The sequence below is a fragment of the Sander lucioperca genome, chromosome 18 (assembly GCF_008315115.2).
Source record: "Sander lucioperca isolate FBNREF2018 chromosome 18, SLUC_FBN_1.2, whole genome shotgun sequence".
Taxonomy (NCBI): domain Eukaryota; kingdom Metazoa; phylum Chordata; class Actinopteri; order Perciformes; family Percidae; genus Sander; species Sander lucioperca.
Window position 1 is genome coordinate 7,650,104 of NC_050190.1, and position 27,556 is coordinate 7,677,659.

At 38.9% G+C, this 27,556-nt stretch overlaps 2 protein-coding genes across 3 annotated transcripts; both read right to left on the reverse strand.

Moving 5' to 3' along the window:
- Window positions 1-620: 620 nt before the first annotated feature.
- On the reverse strand, window positions 621-9,310 carry LOC116057347 (ubiquitin-conjugating enzyme E2 D2-like). Of its 2 annotated transcripts, XM_031309749.2 has the most exons (8): window positions 8,908-9,310; window positions 7,273-7,336; window positions 6,315-6,346; window positions 6,029-6,106; window positions 5,441-5,546; window positions 4,915-5,008; window positions 3,664-3,713; window positions 621-1,701 (listed from the first exon to the last, which is right to left on the reverse strand). In XM_031309749.2, exons 1-7 carry the CDS (start codon window positions 8,929-8,931, stop codon window positions 3,665-3,667), a joined length of 447 nt encoding a protein of 148 aa, XP_031165609.1. In that variant the 5' UTR covers window positions 8,932-9,310; the 3' UTR covers window positions 621-1,701; window position 3,664. The 2 variants fall into 2 exon arrangements, with proteins under 2 accessions (XP_031165609.1, XP_031165610.1); XM_031309750.2 differs by lacking the exon at window positions 3,664-3,713 and having other exon boundaries at window positions 8,908-9,307.
- A 1,285-nt stretch (window positions 9,311-10,595) lies between these two features.
- zmp:0000000662 (RING finger protein 145) lies at window positions 10,596-24,221 on the reverse strand. Its single transcript, XM_031309748.2, has 11 exons — window positions 23,945-24,221; window positions 23,469-23,732; window positions 21,770-21,878; window positions 20,960-21,051; window positions 20,564-20,805; window positions 19,511-19,686; window positions 19,252-19,392; window positions 16,437-16,619; window positions 15,679-15,826; window positions 14,670-15,026; window positions 10,596-12,644 (listed from the first exon to the last, which is right to left on the reverse strand). Exons 2-11 carry the CDS (start codon window positions 23,635-23,637, stop codon window positions 11,718-11,720), a joined length of 2,544 nt encoding a protein of 847 aa, XP_031165608.2. The 5' UTR covers window positions 23,638-23,732; window positions 23,945-24,221; the 3' UTR covers window positions 10,596-11,717.
- Window positions 24,222-27,556: the final 3,335 nt, after the last annotated feature.

Consider the following 27,556-nt stretch of genomic DNA (forward strand, 5'->3'; position numbering starts at 1 on the left):
AACCAGACGGATCTGTGAGCTTTGTAAATTAGTCTGGCGATACCAGGTTAAGTACTTTTGCCTCCAAATTGTAGTGAAGAAGTATACAGTAGTATAAAATTGAAATACTCAAGTACAAATACCTCAAAATTGAACTTAAGTACAGTACTTGAGTAAATGTACTTTACAACACTGTTTGCCGTTATATTTAAAAACTAATATCCAGGTGTATCTTCGGTCCATTAACCTGCCTATTCTTTATAATCAGTTACATTTTTTTTTTGCATGGAGACTGAAATTAGACTTGTATTTGTCAAGAATCTATTTAGTTATTGGCAAAGATTATTCAAACCAGCATAGGAATGAAAAAATTACAAACATTCCCTAAAACATTCAATGCTTTATTCAATAAGACAGCTGATGGTGCTTCCCCTTTGTTTTACAGGCACAAGAGGTTTATCAAATGATGAATCAACATATGGCACGTGAACTTCCAAGACTAAAATGTGATTTGGCTGAGACGTCAAAGACATTAGCATCAGTCTGCCAACAACGGAACTTCTGGATTCAACAGGCGTTTACGTATTCATTTTAAATTGGAAAAAAAAAAAAGAAAAAAAAAGTACCACCCCGATTCGTTGTATGGTTTTAAGTAACTTTATTGAAAGGAAAACTAAAAAGAACACAGAGCCACAAGTTGATTATCAACCATTAGCTTTGCATCAATATTTTAGGGCTACAAGAAGACAGTGTTCGAGTGGGCATAAAACTAATCTACTGGCTTCTAAATAAAGAAATAGAAAGCCATTGAGGGGAACCACATTTTTCCAACTGTTCAGCCTTACAATCCACTTAATTTGCAGAAACATATCAGATATAATAGCCTACCCATATTAACATGCATAAAATACAACATTGAAGTTCTTATATTTTGTTTCCTTAACATTGATATATACTGCTGTGCTTCTCTGTACACACACTTTGACAGTGGAATAAGATACACTTCTTTCCTCAGGTAATAGATTCCTATACTAAAGATCGGTAGAACAAACTGACATCACACCAGTCCAGGATGCAGATACCTGGCCATCCACCCCCCTCCCCCCATTTCAGATTTTACCACTTTCAAAATAAAAAAAAACGCAGCAGAATTTTACCAATTTGAAACTTTCAAATTCAGAATTTACAGGTATGGCAAAAGACTGGCTTTTCTAGAAGTGCTCTGAAATCCAGCTTAACGCCAAAGTAAATATCAACGGCACAGGACCAAGCCAGTTAAAACAACTGGATCATTAGGAGGTTGATATAGTGCTCAGGAGACCAGTCGCATCAGATTCTACTAAGTGTGTGCAGAGCAAATGACTAACATCACCAACTCTTACTGGTGCATGCTCAAGCCGGGTGTTCAGAACCATGGTGACTTTATTTTTTTTTCCTTTTTTTTTTTAACTCCGTACAAAATGAGTCGAAACTTCACAGAAACTGGCACATGTCCTAGAGAGAAAACACTATCTTCTTATGAGCGCGCAGGTGGAAAAAGGAGGGGGTAAAACGCTCCGATTAACCCAAAAAAGAAAAGAAAAAAAAAAAGTGAAAAAGGAAAAAAACAGAATCCCGGATTTTTGTTTTGTTTGAACCAGCAACAACATTTTCCACCAGCTTTCCAAATGATGCCATCACATAGCGTATTTGTGTGTCCAGTCTTTTGCCATTCTGGTGTATCTGCAAAGGAAAATTAAAAAAAAAGTGAAAACATTAACTTTGCACCGTTCCTTGGCAACCCTTTTATTTCAGGATTTATTAAAAGCACATGCACTCATGCACATTGCTTTTTCAATAACAGGGAAAGCCAACTTAGCTTCCTAACAAAATGTCAGTATATGCATGGAAAAACACTTTGTACAAACTAAACTTCTTAATATGATCACTGTGAAATGTTGTCTTTACGTGCTAATATGACAAATCAGGCTATACGTTTATTTTTTATTTTTAAACAAGAACAAATGTTTTCATGCTGGTGTTAGTGGCTATGTTTACGTGCACAAAAAAAAAATATATATATTCTGGTTCTCTGCTACAACAACATCTCAATATTTAAGCTCACACCCAGATTATATTAAATACAAATATATCTGTCTATTTGAATGCATGCTCTCTGAATATTTTGGGGTTGTGGACCATCAGGTGGACAAAATGCATTCGATTGTGAACATGTGATGGGCACGTTTCACAATTTTCTGATATTTTATTAGACCAAATGATTCATCACGGACACGGCCTGCACATTAGATTAATGGATAATAAAAATAATTGTTAGCACACCTTGGAGAGTATGATTACGATCACTAGTATTATTTCAAGGCAATGGAAACTAGCTTAAGCTCCAGATTTGACGGTTTGGGGGAACGCAATGGTAGAGCTAGCATCCCATGAGTCTAGACTCGGTTGTAAACAGGTAAACAAGACTTCTACCCTTTGACGCATATATAAAAAAAAGAAAAAAGTGCACGTTTAGATTTTAATCAGGAGCTAAAGAAATAAAAAAAATAAAAACTCCTGTGATTGTGACAGGCCTTCCTTTTATTTTAATTGTATTATTGACTGGGTCACTTTTGTATTAGCTTTATTACTTTACTTTATTATTATGAATTTTCTTTGCTCAAGTGTTAGAACAACGTCTAGTCCTGTGACCCTGATAGGATGTAAAGATCGACCTGCTTCCATCTACCAACTTTTTCTTAAAGTAATAACAAAAAACAAATCACCAAATAGCATAATCGCACAGTAAATGGCTGTTTTTGGGACACGTTACGTCACTGCATGGTGATGCAGCTACCAGCGCTGACTGTTGAAAACACCACTTTGTGTGTTGACACTTGAGGGTTCATAATCTGCATAACAGCAACCGTGTCATTCAAAGACACCAAACTCAAATCATCCTTATTGTTTGTCTGCTAGGCTTCAGTTTCAGACACCATAGCTCATGAATGCAGTTCTTTTTGGCAGCGAGCTGTTGCCGTTTCCTCAAATGCACCACCAAGAACACTTTACCACGCAACAATAACTGAATAAATAAATAAAAAGGCCACCATGACAGATCGCCCAGCTCAACACACAAGTTGATTTTCCAATCATAAAAAAAAGGAATGATATATGAACTGCATGTTGGAAAATGGTCAGCAATGACGTAAAATATAAATTATTTGTTGTCCATTATGATGCATGGCTTTTGCTACCGTATCTGTGAGAGCGTACTTATTCGAGTACATTTTCATGAAAAAAAAAATAAATAAATAAATAAATAAATAAAACAACCCTCTGTAAAGCTGCTGCAGGACTTGTGATTAACATTACTGCATCTTCATTTCTCTGCCATGTATAAAAAGCAGTAACCCACAACTCTCAAGAGACCATTTTATCTGTGGGCGGGACACCAACTAGTTGGGAGATATTCTGTTAACTTATTTACAGCGACAGGCTCCATCTGCAGGGTATCAACGTGCACGTAAAAAGTTGATTCCAAGATCTGAGCCGAGAACGGCCAAGCTAGCTAGATACTCTATATGTACACATAACCAGAGATTAGTATCATCGCAGTTATGTCAGTGAGGCCAGCGCAACACAAAACGCAACAGACCAAACCCATAACACCAGCCAAGATGCAGCACTGGCTCTGGATCTTACCCTAAAGCATGGCATACTTGGCTGTCCACTCCTGAGCTAGTTTATTGTACCTGACGGAGTGAAACTACGTTACCCACCAGACTCAGGTCATACTCATCTCAATTAACGTTGTGCTTATTGTGGGTAATTTTTTTTTTTTTTTTTTTTTAATATATATATATATATATATATATATATATATATATATATATATATATATATATATATATCAATATAAAATTATACAAGTCAGTTGTCAGTTTATTAGGCACACCTAGCTCAAACGAATGCAGATTACAATATTCAGATGTCGAAACTGTTACAGAGAGGCGTCGTTTCAACTTCATGGTCTATTTGGAAGCTGCGGTTTGTGGCGCTGTTAAGTTATGTTGCATTATGCTGACAAGCTGCTTCACTTGTTTTGTGCACCCCATTTATAGCAGTGAGGTTGGGTTAAATACCAGAAACATCTCTCCGTCTGAAGCCCAGTTCAGACCCAAGAGTCGCGACGAGACAAAACCGTTTCAGAACGCCGCAGGGAAAAGTGTCAGCGGTGTGAACCGGCCCGTCTCAGCTCGACTCTAGCCAGCTGGTCGAGTCTCCAGAGGCTGGTTTTAGAACGCAAGGGACGTCACCCGTTTCAACAGCCAATAGAGAATAAAGTCCGCTACAAACTATAGAAATAAAATGATCCATAAAGCATTTTATTTCTATGTTACAAACTGTCAACTGGTCAAAATGGCAGAGTTTTGGACGGAGGCTCAACAGCTGCCTGCGAGCACGGTAATGTGGTCAAGCGAGCTAAAGAGTGACTGAAAAGGGGGAGAAGCATTCAAACTAAGCAAAGAATCTGAGAAATAAAACGCGGTTTTCGCCAATTCATCACTAGAAATGCAGCTGTAGCAAGCATCTCAACATCACTAATGTTATCCACATTCATATTTATATTTTCACAAATGGCCTGAAAGTCGGAGGTTAGAACAGAAGCACAATGAGTCTGAACTGGACTGGGCTTAATGCAATACAACAGCACCCCAACCTGCAACCTCCAAAATTACCATAACGTTGAATCAACAACTCTCTACAAAAACTGATGATTTACTGCAGGACTGTGTATTAAGACTGCATTTGTTTTAGCTCGGTGGGCCTAATAAACCAGAAAGTGAGTGTATATTGCAGAGCTTTGTTCATTTTAGGAGAGAAGACAGTTCAATTCATATTTAGAGAAAAGTTAAACACACACACATATATCTATAGAATATATACACATACCTTTGACTATCTGTTTTGTAGATTCGTGCGATCTCTGGCACTAGTGGGTCATCGGGGTTTGGGTCACATAGGAGTGAGCAAATGGAGAGAAGAACTACAAGAAAACAGAATATAGACATGTCAGCCAATGTTGCTAATGAGCAAATTGAATACCAAATACCCATTTCAGCCCACCTACACATCACTTTAGCCTCATTTCTGGGACACAGAGAAACCTAGATTGATTGTGTGACGTATGGAAGGTCTTTAAATAACAGATGATAACAAGAGCATGGTTGGTGGTCAAAGCAAATTAGAAATTTGACTAATAGGACATCCAATAGCACAGATCTTATTAACCAAGTTAAAAAAGTATTAGTTTGCAGTGTCCACAAATCATGTTTAGCATAAATGCCAAAACTTAATACAATTACACACACACCAAGTATTTGGAAATTTTGTGGGTGGACATTGCACACTCAGTTGTCATCAAACAGTTGACACGACTGTCGTCATGTACACGGTGTTCTTTCATGACTGTACATACCTTTAGAAATAGTAAGTGCAGGAGACCACTGTGATCTGAGAATATCCAGACAGATACTGCCGTTACTGTTAATATTTGGGTGGTAAATTCTTGTTGTAAAAGCAACCTGAAGAAAGGAAATAAAAACAAAAAGACAGTGAGGACAAGTAAAATAAGGCTGCGTCACACATCAGATTAATGTTATGCAATGCAAATTCCCCGACACGGGGCAGTGACGTTTGACTATCCACTACAGGAAAGACAGGTATTACTTCATGAGGTTTGGCAAGAGTCAAACCTGTTTATGATGCCAACCGGCCGGGACTGGTTTCATTCCAGAAGAAATGTTTTCTAGGTCAAAGGTTTGATTGTTTACACATGTATATATGTACAACGTTTGAGCCCAGTTCCTGACGTTAAATAGATTATATGAATACATTATTTGAAATGTGGCAAACAAGACTTGTGTCTGTTGCACCATGGATACTGCAGGTGGGTGGGCTTAATAGATGGAAGACAATACAGCTTTAATTATCTCCAATGTATCAAAGCAAGAAAAAAAAAAAAAAAAAAAAAAGGACACCTTGTTTGAGGCGTGATTCAGCGTACCTTGGGTGGTTTGAAGGGGTAGTCTGTTGGAAAATGAATTGTCAAGAAGAAAACACCTCCCTGATATGGACTGTCACTCTGAAAGCAAGAATCACATTTACATATTTCAGTAAAGAATAACCCTAAAACCTCCTGTCCACAGCTTCCCATTACCAAGTCAAATGTCAACCTTTAATCTCATGAATACATTTAAAGCAGCCAGGGACACAACATCAGTGACACATTCAAACAGCATGCTGTTTGAAAGTACAAAGGAGGGTAATTATGTCATAAAATATGTACTTACAGGTCCCATGATCGTGGCTTGCCAGTGAAACACTACGGAGAAACAGAAAGTGAATGTTAGGAAATGGGGAAAGGTCACAGGTGTGTGATCTGACCAGAACTAGGCTTTCCAAACTGTCTTAGCAGCAGTAACACTTGCCTTTATGGAACATCTTCACACGGTTTTCAGTATGGAATCATGGTGGTCATGTATTATTTTACTCTAGTGTCCATTGCACTTTTTTAGGGTGGATGCATGACCAATATAACCAGTTCTTAGCACTAGACCTACATCCACCTGTGCTTTTTAAATGTATTAAACACTCAAAACAAATTTCTTAAATTTTCATTTTCGGAAAAGTCTTGTTTTCAACCTAATCTTCAAAATGTAGCTTGTTCTGTTGTTCATTTAATTGTTTAGCCGTTTCCTTCACCCCCAAACTAGTGATTGATTTGATAATTGACAAATTGTCAGTTTTAAAGCAAAAATAATGTTGTCCAGCTTCTCAAATGTGAAGATGTTTGTTTTCCTTAGTCTTACATGACAGTAAGCTGAATATTTGGGGGTTTTCGGACTGTTGGTCAGTTGAAGATGTCAAAATGTCACTTTGGTCTGTGGGTAATTATAACGGCTATTTATTTTTTAAGATTATTTTGGGTTTTTTTTTTTTTTTTTTTTTTACACCTTCAATGCACAGGACAGCTAGGTGAGAAAGGGGAGAGAGGGGGAAGACATGCAGGAAATGGTCACAGGTCGGACTCGAACCCTGGACTTCTGCGTCGAGGCATAAACCTCTAAATATATGTGCGCCTTGCTTTACCCACTGAGCCAATCCGGCCACTATAACGGCTATTTTTCACAATTTTCTGGAATTTTAGAGACCAAACGATTCTTTCAAATAAATGATAGATCGGCAATCAATAATGAAAGTAAGTTAGTTGCAGCCCTAAAAACTTTGGACCCGCTCTGAGACACTTACTGTCATCACCCACTGGGCCTGCCGAGCACTGTGCTGGAGGGTCACGAGCCAGGTCGTTAAGCTCCTGGGATGAAAACAAAGTTGAGAACAACGATCAATTAGACCACAGTAATCTTCACAGACAAAACAATACGACGTCACCTGAAATGAATGTGCAAGACTGAGCAGCACTCAACATCCTGAGTATACATGTCACATACTGGGGAAAGGAGATACTACAGAAGAAGTCAAGTGCTTAAATTTTATTTCACAACCCTCTCTCAGACGGTGTGGTTATCTCCTGCACCAGTTCAGGGGAAGGGGGCCCGCCTTGTTATCGTCTCCCGAGTTAACAGCAAGACAACCCCCCCCCCAAGCATATATGAGCCTTTACTGTTAATTTTAGGTCTACGACTACTTTAGATTGAGATGGAGGTCACTGCCCCACCCTGGCCTTCTGACACGCACCATTTCACAAGTATGTTTATGGATTCCCTTGGAAGAAGATCCTAGTAAACAGCAGACTGAAGCAATGAAGCTACAGTAACACTTCAGAAGGTGTTACACTGCTCCACTATATTGTTGCCAATTTCCTCCATTTAACTGCCAGAACACACCCTGTGATGTGTAAAGAACAAATATCTCAAATACCCAAGGAAAATAGAAAGAAGGAAACAGTTGCCAGTAATATATCCTTTGAGACATCCTACATTTGTTTGGAGGTAAAACCTGGTTACTAAGAAATAATACTCGTGAAGGTGTAAAAGAGTGATAGCAAATGTTACACTATAGCCTCTGTCCTAATCGTTGTTATGATTTATGTGGTGGACATGTCCCGTTTGGCCATGTATCATGATGTAGCACCTATCTTGGACCAAACAGGCGCTTGAGTGGCGCTATATGTAGCTGCAGGACATAGCCATGATCTATTTGGAGACCCAATAACAAGGAAAACAAACGCGCACGTTTATATTTATATATATATATATATATATATATATATATATAAAAACACGTGATGTGTTTTATTTTGTTAAAGCATTTTTCACTCCAATGTAAAAACACATGGGTTATAGTGCGACTTGCCCAGTTCCATTAACTTCAATAGTATTGGCACCAATACAAAATTCTAATGACGTGTGACTGTTTTCTTTTTTTCCTTGTACATACCAAAGAAGTTTATCATGAACACAGCTTTGATTGCTAACTCAGATTCAGTGAGTGATATGAGTCATGGGTTTTGGGTACACGGGAGTATCGCTATTATAAAATTGTTAGACGATTTTTTAAGACACATCAATGTGAGGGTCCAGTAAAGGATTGGTGCTATAACGTTAACCACATAGCAGTCAGTCATATTAGTGTTTATGTAAAGGTATGAAGTGTTGGGCAATTAATGCGGCCTTTTTTTCACTTTAGACTAACACACTGAACCTAACCCAAACTGTTAACGTTAGCTCGTGTGTGCCAGGCGGTGCCACTGTCAAGAGTAAAAAGCTGTCAATTTACTCAACCATAAACACAACAAATGATTGTAAAACACAGACTTTACACTTCCCCGAACATGTTTCACCGCCATGTTTCACAGGATACGGTGTCAAGAACGGCAATGTGGGAGGCTAACGTCGCTAGATGAGGGTAACGACGCTATCTTACCTTGTGGATCCTTTTCAGAGCCATCCTCTCTCGATGTTCTCTTTGATTTGAAGGTTTTCCGATCCAAGCAGTGAGGGGCAACCGTGATATGCCAGGGTGATTCCGCTATCTCTTTAATAATTGACGCTGGGTCAACTCGACGGCCTTTCTTCGCGAGCTAGCGTAGTTAGCTAGCGAGCTAAAACTACGTATGCGCGGAGTTGGTAACAAAGATAGCTGCCGATTTTATGCAGCTTCTTTTCGCCTAACAACTGTCCTTCGATAACCCTCACTTCCCCGTAGTTTCGACGTCTTGTATTGTATTATTTGAGTCCCCGGTTGAGGCTGATTAAGTGCGTGTGCCAGGTGAAGTAACCCGGACGACAAAGCTCCTCTGCTTTCGGTTGCTGCCGTTAGCCAACTAGCGGCTGTCGACATGTATTTGAAGCTTTATGATGAGAAGGCGGTCCAGTTGGCAGCTGAGCTTTTTTTCCCTTCAACTTTATTGTGTTAATTCACACATACATGTGAGAAAAACACAATTTATAAAACAGGTCCACCATTATAACGTTACTCAATAAAGATAACAAGACAGTCGTGTCTACACTCTCAATAAGGCGATACATTCTCATATTATCAGGACATACGATAGATGTACTAGCTACAGACTTGTAGGGAAAAATTAATAATTAAATGAATAAAAACGGTGATAAAAAAAAAAATACAACTTAACTGAAGGGTAGACAATACAATTACATTTATCTAAATAACAACCCTGTATCCCGGCCGAGACTTTGACAATGTTTTCTTGTAGCCCTAAAATATTGATGCAAAGCTAATGGTTGATAATCAACTTGTGGCTCTGTGTTCTTTTTAGTTTTCCCTTCAATAAAGAAAATTAAAACCATACAACGAATCAGGGTGGTGCTTTTTTGTTTTCATTTAAAGTGAATATGTAAATATTTGTTGAATACAAAAGTTCCATTGTTTGCAGATTGATGCAGATCTCTTAGAAGTCACAGAAAAATCACATTTAGACTTGTGTAGAGTTTATGTGCAATGTGGAACAGCTAGAGCCATCATTCATGTTATTTATAGCTGGTTAAGTTGGTTAATCAATTAGTCAGTAACCAATTAAACTATTCAATTATATCAATTGTTTGAGTAATTTCTTAAGCAAAAATGCCAAACATTCACTGGCTCTAGCTTCTCAAATGTGAACATTGTCTGCATTTCTTTTTCTTGTATGATTGTAAACTATAAATATCTTTTGGATTTTCAACTGTTGTCCTGATAAAACAAGTCATTTGAATTCGTCACCTTCGGCTCCAGGAAACTGTGAGGAACATTTTTCATTTTACTGTGAAAACACTTAATCGATAAAGAAAATAATTGTTAGTTGCAGCCCTAGTTTAGATTTGTATTAATCACACTTATTGTGGATTATACACCGTAACATATACACTCAGTTGCCAGTTAATCAGGTGCACCTAGCTAAAACTAATGCAGTCTAATACAACAGTCAGATCCTACCTTCACGATGATTATAATGTTCATGTTTGGTTGAAACTGTTATGGAGCAGTGTTGAATCAACTGTATGATCATTTTTGGAGGCTGCAGTTTATGGTGCTGATAAATTGTATATTGACAGGTGTTTCTATTATTTTGTCCACCCCATTTATATCAGCGAGGGTAGGCTAAACTATTATTTTGGCTGATCTTGTGCTTACTGTACTGTTTAATTAAATCACTATACTATACAGCAAACCTGGAGCCGTGTAACATCCCAGCATAGGAATACAGTACACAATGCACAGATAGCAGTGGGAGTTAATAGTCTGGCAATGATATGGGTCACATTTAGTCAAGGTTGGCAGAGAGATTTTTTTTTTTTTACTTACTGTAATTTCAATGTTTAAAGAAATTTAAAATTGTTACATTTTAAACATTTTTTTTTAAAGAAGACCTTACAGTTGTAGAAAACGTTTGGTATCGATAAAAGGTTCATATGTTCATGTATAAATATCAACATCGGCAAAGATATTAAAAAGAAAACACTTTGTATGTTACTAACTATATGTTAGGTAGGACATATATACCTTACTGTAGATACCTGTGAAATAACAGTGATGCAGAATGCTTTAATATCTCAGAATCAACATATCAGACAAACATTTCTCTTAAGTTTACGGCGACAGAATGCTGTTTAGAATGTATAAATCTGGCACACAATGTTAGGATCACCTGTCATGATTTTTTTAATACAGAAACTACGGTGTAAAAAAAAAAAAAAAAAAAAAAAAAAAAATCACAGCAGTAATTTAATACTGGGAGACAGATAACCTTTGCAGCACAAAAGGCTGATTCATGAATAACAAAGACAAATGCTGAAACTTTTCTTTTTGCCAATTTGCTTTCACAAAAATTCAATACATGAGAACTACTGGGAAACACTGGAAACAAATGAATCAAATGCAATTTAATTTCACCAAGTAAACATCTTTACTTGTAACCTGCTAGAATTTGGTAAATATTGGTGCAAGATAATGGCTTTATAGTTACACTCTATGAATTATAATATATATCTTTTTTTTTTTTTTTTTTTACAATTTCTTTACAGTTGTACAACCCAACACAATTTAGTCTCTATATTCATTCAGATGCATGTTATTTGCTAAACTGAAGCACATTCATTACAATGTCTGGTAAAAGATATTTTACGATTGGTTCACAAAAGAAGGCAAATGTGTTTATTTCCCTATTATGGGGGTGGGGTGGGGTGGTGGGGGGGGTCACCCTTTCACACCGTCAAGGCACTGATGCAGGGCAGTCAGTTGCTGTTGTCTGTGCTTGTGCAAGAGAAGGAGGCATCGGAGGACAGCCGAGGCGTCTTTGAGACAGTTTCAGCCTCTCTGAGTCCATCCAGGTCCGAGTCTGAATACGTGTGGTTTCCTTTATGACTCTGAGGATCGTCAATGCAGTCTAAGAGTCCTGAGTTTTTATTACATGATTTGACAGACGGGCTATCGACAAGGCTCACACCAGATGCCTCGTGTTTTTTGTTCGATTCTGGTGAATCAAAGCTGTTCCATGATTCAGATGTCTCTTCACAGCTGTCATGTTTATTACCGTTGGCATTCTGTGCCACTCTGGGACAGAAAGTACTGATGTCTTCAAGCTCTGCTCCATTAGAGTCAGATTGGCTCTCCACCGTGTACTCATTAAAAGTCGATGGCGACGGTGAGTCCTTGACACTCACCTCCCCTTGGTCGTCCATGTTAGGAGGAGACTTTTTACCCAGCAGCTCATGGGGACTAAAACTCTCCCCTGAAGAGCAGCTCGACACTGGGCTGACAAATCCAACAAAGTCTCCACTGGAGCTGAAACAAAGACCTTGGACAGCTTCCCTGCTGTTTTCAGTGGGTTTGTCTTTATCTTCGCACCCACAATCTCCATCCTCAAAGCTTTTAGTCTCCTCCTCCTCCTCAGTGGGATCAGGAGTTACAGCATCGCTCTGCGTTTCTTGGGACGTGCCGTTGTCCTGGTTCTGATCTCCCTCTTGTGCAGCCAGATCGGGGCCCGTGTCCCTCTGAGTTGGAGCCGCCGGAGCGTCGCCTGAAGCTGGGCCCTGACCGCTCAGGGTGGGTCGGACCGCTTGGTGGCACATGGGGCAGGTCTCCTGCACATACAGCCACTTGCGGAGGCAGTTGCCATGGAAGAAATGTCCGCAATATGTAATCACAGCAGAGCTCATTTCCTGTGAGTAGGAGAGACATAACTGACTGAAAACATTACCTATAGACCAGTATGTAGCAGTTTCATGAAGAAGTAACATATCTATAATACTATTACATATTAGTTATAATTATGTTTATTTACTAAACCATGGCTGATGGCCAAATAATCTGATGATGTTGAATTATAGGCTTTATGATAGCATTCTTCTATCATATATACTTTATAGTACTGTATTACTGCCGTGTGCAGCATACTTTATTATATTATTATGTATATATTGTAATTGTACTTAATAGTCCTGCAAGAATCAGTCACGAAACTTTACAGGTGTGCAGTTGAGAAGAAAATGAAGGCCCGAGTTCGAAGATGGGTGTGGGTCGAGCAAGGGCGACCCGGAAGTAGGGGGGCAGGGAGTCGGATGGTCAAGATGGTCTCTAGTTTTAGTTTTATTTTTCTATTTAATTACACTTAAAGCATTGCTTATTTGTTTCCTTACCTCTCAGCCTGTAACCGTGCTGCTGTAATGTTGATGTATCTTAAAAGCTCTTAAACCAGAAAATGCTAAGGCTAACATCTTCTCTACAGCTGTTTTCTGTTATTAGCAAGATTCTGTAGCTGCTTTCTTGACAATTAACCTGTCATCGGTGTCAACGACAAGGGAAATAAAAAACATCATTATCCTGTTTTAGCATAAAACATGTCACAAACACAAGCATCGTGTCTGAACAGTGCGAGGAGAGGTGGCGCTAAACTGGAAAGACAGGAACAACATGCTTAATAGGTACACAAGTACTATATATAAACACAGTAGTGCATGTCACATGTTCACAGTCTGCCACATGAAGTTAGAGCTGGGCAATACTATCACAAAAGGTTTGACTCTATACTAATGTTGATATTGTGATGATATTTTTGGTATAAATATATGTTTCTGATGTGGATAATGGACTGTGGACACATTTAGAGAAGCAGTGGCAGCAAAAACTGTCCTGTCCTGTTAGTAGTGTCCTGAGGAGTGACCGTCAGACACTGTCCTGGGACAGTCAGACACTGTCCTGTGACTCCCAGACACTGCCCTGTGACTCCCAGACACTGTCCTGTGACTCCCATGACTGTCCTGGGACAGTCAGACACTGTCCTGTGACTCCCATGATAGTCCCGGGACAGTCATGGGAGTCACAGGACAGTGTCTGACTGTCACTGTCCCGGGACACTCCTCAGGACACAACTAACAGGACAGGACAGTTTTTGCTGCCACTGCTGCTGCACATTTAGCCACATCTCTCAAACAACAAAAGGAAGCCTCGACTGTCCTTATGGAACAAACTCTAGTGTTAGCTAGACAGAATGTCAGAATAGGCTTTTCAAAATAAACAAGAGTAAGCTGCTTGGTTTTGTCAGAGTTGATGGAAAAACACGCAGAATGTTTTTTTTCTCATTAGCAACAAAAGAATAAATGACTCGCAATAATGTACACTCCAGTAAAACATACTATAGATCGGAAAAGTCTTGAGTTAGACTGAATGCTTCATTATGTGCTGTAGGAGTCAACTGCACCGCTGGGAAAAATACATCATATAGCAAGTAAAAGTGGGGGGAACAACTGGACGACTCAGTTGACGACAGTAAGAATACCAATCAATAAATCTGACAACAACAAAAAAAATCAAACATGGTTGATATAATTATGACACTAAAACTACAACGATCCTAAAGGTGCAATATGTAATATATTTACTGTATTTAATCAAAGAAAATACCACAATGTGTCATCAGATATTAAGGAAACATGCTAAGTTGAAATACTATGTTTTCTAACAACAATGCTAAAGCCAGTATTTTCTCCTTTAAAATATCCGTTCCGTGACTGAATATCTGTTTGTGTTTTGGCCTGTGTGTTGGTATCAACTGCCTATTTTGACAGCTGGCCGGGTTGCCAGATATACCTGTAAAAACACAAACCCAGCGCGCTACAGCTGTAGTACAGCCATGGAAGCAGCAAACAAAGGAACGGGATCAACGGAGACAGATTCATTCCACTAACCTGAAAGCAGATGGAACAGACGTCGTTGTGCTGCTGCAGCTGTCGAGCCGTGGCTCTGGGGAGGGAGTTGATCTTCTTTGCCGCTTCCTGTCGGAGCAGGAAGCTCCTCCAGCCAGACTGAGCTCGGAGCCAAACGTTGAAGTAAGAGTGGATGATAATGACGGAGGCGCCCATCCAGCTCCACTCGCCGAACAGCGACTCCCAGGTGCCGTACGCCACCACGCAGAGTGCCACCACAAACTCCAGCACCCTGCTGACGGCATTCACCCAGTAGATCACCTCGTCCAGGCTCTCGATGGGGTCGCTGCGGAACAGCTCCACCATGAAGAGGGAGTAGATCAGCATAGTGCCTGTAACCTGGACAAACATTACACACTTTCATTTAGAATATTACAAATAACCTACTTTATGACGGAACTAACAATGTTTAATCAAAGGAGTTTTTTTTGTTTTACTTTACAGGTGTATATGGAGAATTTGTATGTGATTATAACATCTTTCATATTATTGTAATAGCATACGTTTTTCGTTTGTAGGGGGTTCATTGCTACTGCCACAGTGTCTTATTTGGTACGACCACTGTGGGGCGCCAAAGCCATGACTTTTCAACATCTACACCTATGGTCTACACACTTAAAGCATAAGCATAACCATAGAAGCATAAATAATACCATGATTATTATCAATATAATACATTAGAAATAAAAATAAATGAAAGAGTGGATCTTTCACTGAATGAAATGCCACTGAGTGAATATCTGAAGTATGTCAATCAAACTGCTCACATTCAAGAAGGTGCCATTAATTAAACAGACAAGTTGTCAACAATAGGTGATGGAATATGTCTGACAAGTGGGAACTTTTGTCAGAAATGAATAAATAAAAATGTCAATAATTGAAATGAATAAATGAAAGTCTTAATTGTTCAACTCTTCAAACACATGGGCTACAAAGAGTAATCCAGCTTCCTGTCTTCAACATTTCACAAGAAAGAGAAAGAAAGCCCTACCTGAAGGGAGGTCAGCATGCAGCTAGACACCAGTATAAGGAGCCAGAAGTCCATGTGGAAGAACTGGGAGATTTTATAAGCCATAAAGACAGGGAAAACCAGAAGAAGCAGACACATGCTGAGGCCACGGAAGTGTTTCCACACACTCCTAGAAGCACAGAAGAAAGGAAAAGAACAACCTAAATTCCTCAGAAAACTTTGGAAAACATTTTGTACTTGGCTCAATTTTCAATCCTGAATCTCGCCAGCAGGTCTGTGTGTTGGCAAGAATCTGCCGATACGCTACGTATCACAATACATAGGTCACGACATGGGTCACGATTCAATATATTTCGATACTGTGTGTAAGGCGATATATTGGGATTTTTTTTAAGAGTATAATTTTTTAGAAAAACTAATATGTAAAAAAAGACACGATATTCATAAAAGTCAAAGAAGTTTACAATTCAGTACACAGAAAATCAAACTGCCAGTTTGGGATTGTGGTTCACAGGTTCTTAGTGAGCTAATGTTTATATGCTGAAGTAGGCCAAAGTTCAGCCATAGCTACATTGTTAGCTTCTAGCAAAAATTCAGGCACTGCTAGGCACTGTTAGGCAAGGACACTAGTGGTGCGTCTCAAAAAAAATTCAATATTGCCTTTTTGAAAATCGATACAGTATTGCAAAATAAAATATTGCGATACTTAAGTGTATTGATTTTTTCTTACACCCCTACTCGCCAGTAGAAATGATTTCCACTGATGTTGTTGCTTTTACCTGTTGCGGGACGCCCCCAGGGCCAGAATAACTGGATCTGTTATTTCGATCATTGACTGCAGGGTTGAAGTCACCACGATGAAGAGGATGATGCTGAGGAGGAAGGTGCGCTGCAGTGCCTGCATATCTAACAGGCCTGTCTGGAGAGCGAGCAGGAGCAGAGTGACGCCCTCGGTCACACCTCTGAAGACAAGGAGGGTAAAGAATTAGAAACATGATAGAATAGCAGAAGTAACATGGACTTGGACTTAATTTGACTGTTTTTTCTATAAGGTTACACCACTTCAAACACAACTCTATTCATGTAAGTCCATGAACTAAAAAAGCAAAAGCTCCTGCAGACCTTTTTTTCACTTGTGTTTGCACCAAACTCCAAACTGTGCACCAGCTTCAGCACTTATCCTATTACAACGTGTTTACACTGTTTTACCCTCTGGAACATCTGTGTGCCCACATTTTATTTGTCTTTTTCTACTTAATCAGTTTACATTTGCTACTCGATTAAGATAAATCCACTCTCGAAAAATAATACTGCTCTTCTTATTATAAATCCTTTGTAATAAAAATGTCTTAACAAAATCACAATAATGAGCCTGTTACGATAAGTCAATTAATAACCTGACAGATAATTAATCAGCAACAATTGTTTACAATGAATTAATCATTTAAGTAACTTTTTAAGCATAAATATCCAACATTACCTACTTCCAGCTTCTTAATTGTGAGTAGGGCTGGTCCGAATACCATTTTTTGAGCTTCGAAGCTTCGGTAGTAATGAGCATCGAATATTCGAAGCTTCGGAGAGAGGACATATTATTATCTCTCTATAAATTGCAGGAACGTCTTTCTGTCTGTCTGGGTTTTATGCGAATATCTCTCGAACCGTTAGTCCGATGGATTTCAAACTTGACATGTGTCTTGCTACGGGCACGAGTAAGTGCAGTGCCAAGTTTGACGTTGTTTGGATTATAAATGCAAAAGATATCGTTAAATATATATCACTAAAAGAAGCACACATTGGCTTTTGCCGCTCTAGCCGCTGGCCACTCCCCCTCTCACACTGAGGACCAGAGACAGAGAGCAGCGGAGCTTTGGCAGCTAAAATCTGACATACACCTCAGACCCACAAAAACGGGCAAAGTTGCACTACTTTGGACTGTCTTTGACTTTGAATAAACAAACGACAATTCCCGAATTTAAGGACGTATCAGAATCCCACACATGCAAAGCACAACCACACAACAAGTGCAGACAGAGCGTGGTGCCACTTATAGGCAGGCTATTTATCTTATAAAGCGAGACGTATCTGTATATATGTGTGTCCGTGTTTGGGGGGAAGGTAACCTGCACATCAGCAGACACCACATGCAGAACGCACAAGACAACACCGTCTCTCTCTCGCTCTCGCTCTCTCTCTCTCTCTCTCTCTCTCTCTCTCTCTCTCTCTCTCTCTCTCTCTCTCTCTCTCTCTCTCTCTCTCTCTCTGCGCACACCCACGCGTGTGCACACACACGGTCCGGTTCTGGTGGTTGATGAACACAGATGTGCTGATTAGCGTTCATAACGGGCCAGGGGGGTAGCGCACTGCCATGAGTCCATGACGCTAAAGTCTGATTACTGTCTGATATTTTGTGATTGTGATTGTGAAAAGAGAGTATTATATTTCGAACATATTCAAGCACGAATGAGAACCGTTTCGAGGGGGATGCCAGGTTGTGCAAAAAAAAAAGAATATTCGAATGTCAAATTTTGAAATCGAAGACCAACCCACCGAACGAATATTCGAATATTCGGGTCCAGCCCTAATTGTGAGCGGCTTTTCTTTGTCTTATGTGATATATAAATATCTGATATTGATTATCTTTGAGTTTTGGACTGTTGGTTAAACGAAACAAATAATTTGAAGACAATAATTTGAAGACAATAATCAAAACAATAATCTATATATCAATGAAATAATCAGCAATAATACAATAATTGGTAGTTGCCACGTCAATGATTACAGTGACAGCATATCACGTTGGTGAAAGCAATGCTGCTGTTTGGTAAGTAAACAAAGGGATAGAATTTCCCAAGAAACCTATCCCTGGGCACAGTTAAATCACCTGCCACGTCTGCTGCCACCATGTGATTTGGGCGCCCCCCAGTGGTAACTGACCATTAACATAGAAACGTTCTACAATAAAGGACAATAGCTGCAAAATATTGAAGAAACTAACAAACAGACGTAAATATACTCAAATAAGCTTCTTTTTTTTTAATATATAAAACGTTGGATCAAGTGATAATTTGGAAACAATTGGATTATGTTAAAGGGGTTGCTTGTAGTGATGAACCCACCTTCATGGAGCTTTATAGGGAGTTTCAGTGCAGTGTCTGATGCGTAAATGTATTGTTATTCGGGCGCAAAAAAGCTCTAAAACCCACTTTATGCTACATGCTCAGCACCACACAGCAGACAGACACAGATAGAGACTAGCCGGGGAACATCTTGGAACTTTAAGCTCCAGAGCCAGATATTTCTCTCAGGAGTTGGTAAAGACCAAAAAAGTGCTAAAAGAAATTAAATATTTGACTTACATTCATCTTGCAGACACAAACATGACTCCAAATGAATAATAACGTTCCTCTGACCGCCACCGCTGGATGTGTGTATAAGCAACTGTTTTCTAACAAGTTCAACTTAAAGGGTGATTATATGTCAATGTAGTAGCAAAAGAAAATAGTGGCCAAAAAAATCTGTTATTGCAAGTTTAAATGTGGACCAAAAGAAGTTAATTTGTGATGTAGTATAAAACTGGAGATAACATCTCACCTGTGCATGACGTTGTCATTCTGAACCCCTGCGTAACCTCCCAGGTAGAACTTGCATAGGTTGAGCAGTCCGAGAGCGAGATAGGACACCACAAAGGTCAGACCCAGAAGAGAGTACGGTGTGGCACAGCATTCAGAGACACTGTAGGGTTCAATAAATGTAGCAAAGAAAACACAAAAATTATAAACCAAATACAACCTGTGTAATGTCGGGTACAAACACACACAAAGGAATAATATTCCACATAACCACATCCCACCTGGTGAGCAGGAAGAACATGATTCCCTGATGGCCTGCAGAGGCGTGGCCAGACATGGTGTCTGAGCACAGCTGGACGATGAACAGAACAAACCAAAAGACACTGAAGAGCACTGGGACGGCAAACTGGTTCCACAGAGAGATTCCCACAGCCAGAAGTCTGTACAGCTCGATCACCTGAGGGACAGGAAACCAGCGAGGTGACCAACACGACACAGTGACCAAAAAAGTCATTACAGATAACTAAAAAGTAAGAGCAGCATATTGAAACTGTGGGTCACCTTCCATTATAATACGTTGCTAAAGGCGCTGACGCACCAACCCGATTATCGGCCGTCGGACGGTCTGGCGAGGTCGGTGACTGGAGTCTGTTTGGTGTGTTCTGTGCTGTCGTCAGTTCATTTTGGCCGATTTGACTTGTTGAATCGGCCGGTGACTGACGTGACTGACGTCAGCGTGCTCTGTGTTTACGAGGTCTAGAGAGATGTTGCGTGATTTCCGACAATACAGATTAGCGCCGCCTGCTGTTACGGAGACGTATAACGTCTCACGCACGCGCAGAACGTACGCTCAAGTCGGCGTCGCTTCGATGTGTTCCCAGGCACTTTTTGACCTCGGGGAGCCGACTGATCAGTCCGACTGCCTTTCCTGCCGACGGTGGGCCGTCGGGTTGGTGTGTCAGGGCCTTAAAACACACAAATCTTGTCTGAACTGTTAAAACAACATTTCTGAGTAATAAAATAAACTCATAGAAAACAAATAAGTATAAAACGTAACATTGATTTATTTATACTTGAAAAACCACAACATATTTGATAGCTGCATTTAATAGATATTTCTACAAGTGTAGTATAGTAAGATGAAGATTTCTAAACAGTTAAAAAGGTAGGAATAAAATGGAAAATGCAATGCTACTCTAAAACAGACAAAATATCTTAATAACTTTGTCAATTGAGGTTTTTTTTTTTTGGAAACTCTTTTCAAATATTCAGGGCATATGCATCTACAAAAGGTGAAAATGCTTTAATATAAATACATTTCAGAATAAGAGTACCTCCAGCTGCAGCAGCTCTGAATAGGCAGCCTTTGCGAGGCGATATGGCACAAAGACATGCGAGAGGAGGAACACGGCGATTCCCGCTCCAGTCAGTCCCATGGAGAAAGTGTTGACGGTTAACAGCGTGGTGTGATGCGCAGCGCAGAGTCTGGCCAGCAGGGGGAGCATGTGAGCAGAGAACAACCACACCTTTCTGGTCTTCATCAGGAAAGCACACAGCGTGCTGAGAATAATCTGACCTGAACAGAAAATAACATTAGGACGGTTATAAAGCTTCGGCTTTGAGTAGAACCGTACGAAATGCAACCTTCAAAAACAAAATAGTCTGTGAATATGAATCTAAATGAGCCTAAATGCTTCGTTTTTACATGTAACTTTGGTTTCGGGACTCACTAGTCATTGCAGAGACAAATCTGTTGAAGGCCAGAGAGTCAAGGTACACTGCTCCTTCAAAGCCGTACTGCAGCTCCTCACGAACATAATCCCTGTAAAATAAACACAACAAGAAACCAGGCTTTATAACTATATGGTATGTCTTGTAATGTAATGTACTATATGCTGGTTGCTTTCAACAGACACGTCATTAGAATTACACACAGCAACACACAATTATCTGAGGTGTTGTCTTACGCTGAACAATTACCTTGTTCTTTAGAGTAAGTACTTGTCCTTACTCAGAGGTACTTTGACTGTATTATCAGCACTGGGTATATAAATAAATAACACATTATTATAGGATATAGGATAGGATAGGATATATAATATAGGAATAGGATAGGAATGAAATACTTAAATAATTTGAGAAATCAATAAATAAATGAACTGAGGTGACAGTAAAAGATCAAATTTAATTTAATTGTGGAATCAGTTTTTGTATTAATTCATATATATATATATATATATCAAAATTAAGTCACTTGTGTGTTGCTATCCAAATAAGTCAGCTCAGGTCTCTTTATAGCAACAAGCCTGAAGCCAGAAACCACTGGTTGTTCTCACGTTACAACACGTGAAACAGTACTCTGTCTTCTAAAATGAAATATCAGGCTGAAGGAAACTGGATACACAGAGGGAGGGGCGCTGCAGCCAAACTTTGTCAGGAGAGAAAACTGATCCTGGTACAATAAATCTTGGAAGCCCAGTAGTAGCAGTAGTAGTAGTAGCAGCAGTAGTAGTAGTAGTAGTAGTAGTAGGGCATCTCACTTAGAAATCTGATGCCCCATGTACAGGAGCATGGCAGCGAGGATATGGAGGTAGAGCATCACAATGTGTCTCAATGGCAGAACCAACACCACCACGTTTATCAGATGACCTGGAAGGCAAATGGAAAAGCTCACGTTATGTTTTCTGTGTTTGACGAAGCCAAGAGAGTGAAGATACTAGTAGACACTCTTTGAGAAGTAGAAACGATACACACTAGAAAGGCACACAAAGTGGAATCACATCCAACTCTTGCCATCAGATCTACTATATTTTCAAAACAATTTTGGCAATGTTGAACTGACAAAGCTGCCAATTACACAACTTAAACTTTGTTCCACAGTTTTTTAAGGCTTTGGCTTTAACTAAATTAAAATATTCCACAGCCCCAGGTGACGTCCTACAATACCTGCTGCTAATAGTTGGTGATTCATTTTTTTGTCGATTAACTAATCGATTAATTGTCGAATAGTTGCAGCTCTGGTCATGACTAACAAGTCATTGCTGCATACCACATATATTGTATAGTTCCTAAACCATATATAATGGTAATAACAAACGTAAAACACATTTTACACAGAAACAGGTTTACAAAAGGAGTTTGTTGTGTAAGGAATCTTTTAAATAAAATATAAATAAAAAACACCATATAAAAGCTATACCTACACTTTTGTGGTATCCAACTGTTTTCCTCTCTTTTTAATTTTTTTTTTTTTTTATCTTATTTTATTTTAATATTGTATCATTATTATTATTCTCATCATATTTTGAACTATTACTATTAATAAATATTATGTAAGGATGACTGTTCTGGGTTGGTCGGGGAGGGATTGAAAATGTAAAAAATACAATCTCTGTACAAACAATAGCATTTGTCCTTGAAATAAAAATATATATATATATATAAAAAAAAAGAAAAAAAAAAGCTATACCTAAACAACGCTTTTTCTTCCTGGTGGCCAAAGAATTGTCCAGATACTCTAAAATTCCATAAGTGTCCTTTTCAATATTTCAGCATCTTGTAAAACGTAATACTTATAGTTTTATTTTGTCCGTAGATCATGACATAAAGGACAATATAAAACAACATTTTATTTTCTATTTCATTTAACTCACAGTTGACGAACAAAGCCTTTCTTGGTCATCGATACCAACTAGGGCTGGGCGATATGGAGAAAATCAAATATCACAATATTTTTGACCAAATACCTCAATATCGATACCGCAACGATATTGTAGTGTTGACTGTTGGTGCTTTCACAAAATCTTTACACAATGAGATTTTTGATAAATAATCATCAGTAATGTGGATATAATGACTAAGTGAGTAAAGGTAAATAATAGAACAGTTACAACAGTCTGGTAAGTTCAGAAAATGACATCACTTTACTGTAATGCAGCCTCTAAAACCAGGAAAAGACAACACTTATGTCATATTACGATATCCAAAATCTAAGATGATATCTAGTCTCATATCACGATATCAATATTGATATATTGCCCAGCTCTAATACCAACATAATGTTAAGTTACCAAATGTAGTGGTAAGATACCGCAACTCTTTAGTTGGGCTGCACAAAACTTTAAAATACCACATATTCATCAGTCTGTAGTTTTGATTTAACAATATGTTCTATATTATGCCTGTTCAACTCTGTGCATGTGGGTACAATTTCCATTATTTTATCATATGCATACTTACCAATGTAGTACATGTTCCAGATTACATATTTGTATTTGAAAAGCAGGTCTTCATTTTTGGCCTTGATGTGCTCCGTTAAACCTTCTATGTCACATTTATACAGCAGGTCCAGCACCAGTATACTCGGCACCCTGAGGGCAACGTTGGCCAACTCTTCCAGACGAGGCATCTTTAAAAAACAACTTTTTGGGGGTGTGAGCAGAGTGCTTGTGTGTCACATACTGTTAGCTAACCGTCTCACTGCTTTGCTCGTCTTCTTGTCATCTGAAAAAACACATACAACTTCATGTTAGGCGCCCAAGGACCTCCTCCATGAGAAACCAGGCCGTTATTTAGCTGTGAATTCCTGCTTTAGCGTCAAATGTAGGCCACTATCCAACGAAAGAGATATGCAGAAGTTAGCTTGTGAATTAAGACATCACAATCACAATGCTTTCAAGTAGCTAGTTTGTATAAAGTGACAGTAGTTCGCTTACTTTGCACGGTGACAGACATCAAAGCCGAACAGCCATTTGCTAGCTAGTTGCTGCTGCTGTCGGTTAGCTTTCCCAGCGACAAGCAACATGTTTTCATAGAACCACAGGCAAAAATATTTAACTTTTTCTGTAGCTTCCACTTGTCAAAGATAGTTAGAAACAGCCGCCATGGAAAAAGTTAAATTAAATAGCTGAAATTATACGATAAGAAGATACGTAAAGACACTTCAATGCAATGTTATGATTCCATTCGCTTGCGTGGCCATTTCTAGTGTACACGTCACGTCGAAATGCACCAATCAGGTTTAGGTATTCTCGATTTCAAAATAAAAGTCATGCTTTTGGATACTACTGTTTCTACTACTAATAATAATAATATGCATTTTTATAACGCACGTGTTAGCAACATGATGTAACTTAGACTTTTACTTTAATATCACTATATTGTTACTTTATATTTTGCCTTCATATACTTTTACTTACTGTTTTACTACCTATTTACATAGGCTATATATTTATTATTTGTCATTACACAGTCCTCAAAGCACTGCACAACTGCTGTCTCCATACAAACTCTCTCATAATAAAATATAATCCTGTTATTCCAAACAAAGACATTTTAAAGGGAAATTCCCAGAACAAGAGTTTGACTGACTTATTAGGATAATGACATTTGGCTACAAAGTGCAGATGCACTGTTATCATTGCAGTTTCTCAGAAAAAGAGATGACTAATATAAAAAAAAGTACATTTCCTGACTGTGTGGGTGGGAAGTTGCTTGGCTCTACTTTGTTATCTGCATAGAGAAAGGAAGTTTTTTTCTCATGCAGTTCATATTTGATTCAAACATAGATATCATCACCTAAAAGTCAGTATTTTCCACTTCTTTAACTCTTAAACTTCAGAAATTCTTACCATACGCTCTTTAGTTGATGAAGTTTATATAATGGCTTTAGCAAAGGAATCTTAAAAATAAAACTCCTGCACAACATACATGAACATATATTTTCCTCCCAAAAATCCAGACACTAGTATTTGCACATAATTTATTTGATTGGTACGAGAGCTGTGACCTCTGAGATTACCTAAATAAGAGTATAAACGGGCAACATTATGAGATGCTTACACTCTGTTTAATGTGGTCATGTGTTTGATATTTCAATGCCTCACCCTGTCACACTGCACCTCTGACACAGCGCTGTGGAGATAGGTCTGGCAACGCGAGACAACACTGCACCTAAAATGAATTGAAATGAAATAACTTTTTCTGCCTCTTTTATTTTTAGGTATAATTACTGACATTCAACTGGTTTGGAGCAGCAGTTTGAAATGTTTCCATTTCTAAACTCTATGGCAGTGGATGAATTCAGACTTGTACAGGAGACTTATTGCTGAAGAGAAGATCATTCAAATGCTGTCAGAGAGACTGACAGCTGAGCCAAACCTGGAAACACAAACAAAGACAGCCTCACTGTATGGACTGTTTGGTTTACATGCTTACAGACCATCTGGGAACACGTCATATAGCCTACAGCTTAAAGAGTAAACTCCTTGTTTCTTTTAAATCCATGTTGCAATGCAACATTATTCATTTTACCAGATGTTGACTCAGCCAAGTGAGCAGAAGCTGATTTAAGCTCATGACAGTGTGACTTAAATACAACACAGATGTGATGGTTTGCTGACAATTTAAAAATAAGTGCTTTGGCTGGAAGTAGACAAGCAGGGGGTGATGTGTTTGTCCCATTTAAAATAACCTGTGCTCTTTTATTTGTTGCTGTAATAAATCTCAGCTTGCTTCTCCAATCCAACATCTACACAACAGTTTGATACAGATACATCAACAATCACTGAGGATTTATTGACTGTCTGGTTTTTATATTGTAATTTGGACGCTGGCCTCAGCTGTTTTACATTTGATGTTTTTCAGGAGGTGCAGCAGGAGTTATTCTGAAGACATTTCAGAGTTACTAGCAGGTGCTGCAGGTCATGATTTGGTAGCACAACAGGCTGGAGAAGATGTTGAGTTATAGAGTATACAAAATGAAGTTTCCCAGAGAGTCGGTGCAGCAAAGCGAGGTGGAGGACGACGTGAATCGTGAAAGATAAAACATCATGTCCAAACGCAGAGTGGAGTGGAGAGAGAAGATTTGCAGCTTGGCGGTGAACTGAAATAGCAAAAAAAAAAATTTAAACTATTCCTGTAAAATAAATGTGCGGGGAAATTGGGTTTTAAAAGCCAGGAGAAATTTCAGACCATGACAAAATAAACAGTCAGTGGTATTAATCTGTAGCTCCGAGAACCTAGGACAAATACCTTACATGCATTTTGATGATGCGTGTCTTTGTCCAAACGTGGCCCCACCAAACCCTGAAGTCAACAGGAAAATTAAACTGAAACATAGCAAAAGACAAACTAAAACCAAGAATAAACTCTGCTCAGAGAAGATAAAAAAAACAATTATTATAACAATTTAAAAAAAAATAAACTAAAGTGTCAAAGGCAGCACCGTGGAGTTACTGAAACAAGGTTTATGTGTGTGAAAACTCTGTAACATGAATGTCTCTCTCTACTATCAATATCCTGAGTGGATTGATATCAGAGGAAATATGAACTGATGGCAGATCTTCTGTTCTGACACATGATGACAGTTTACTGCAACATTAGTGACAGAACTCACCTACCAGCAGTGGCGGTTCTAGACCTTTTGAAATGGAGGGTCCAGGCTGGGGCCACATGCAATTTCAGGGGTACCAAATATATTAAGTGTTACATACCACCAACACTCCATAGGTTTGGTTCTACAGAAGACTAACGATACATATATAACAATAAACACAAGAATACTCATTCAGTGTTACCTACATTTTATTTATCACTGCACATTAATAATATCCCCTCTTCTTAGACTATATGGGGATACTGTTGATGTGTAACTGTGCTAATGTCTTGCTGCTTCCTGTAGCTCTGCATGGCTTATTGAGAAAGCTTATTTGTTGCTCTAGCTGTCTGTATGGTGTCTTGTTGACTTCTGTCTGTATAGTTTAACCTGTACTAATGTCTTGCTGTTTCCTGTTGCTCTGGTCTAAAATCATCTGGCCAAACAGTTGAAAATTAGCCGGCTGGCTAACACTGGCACATTTACTGAAATGTTGGTTAATGTGTGTTGTCCTTTATAAAATACAGAATAAGAATAAAAGAATAAAGGTGGGGTTAAAAATGTATGAAAATATTAGCCACAGTTAGGGGCGCAGCCAGAGAGCAAAAGGAGGGTTGGGGCTTAATATCACGGGGGCACAAGGGCCCAGTTCTCATTAATATTCAACGATCTAAGCGGCTTGACTCTGATTGGCTAACAGCTGGCCAATGAGAGCCTGGCTATCAGCATCCTTTACCCAGCGCAACAGGGGGCGAGCTCATGAATAGTAATGAGCTCAGGCAACATCACGTCATACTGACCAGCTTTTGTAATTGGCCTGATTTCTCAGTTAATTTCTTTTCAGTGGCTAGAGCCGACAGAGGAGGTAGCAGTTCATTTTCACATTCACAACATAACACAAACACATATTGACCTAACATATTTAAAAAAATGCAAGTAAAAATGTTTTTGT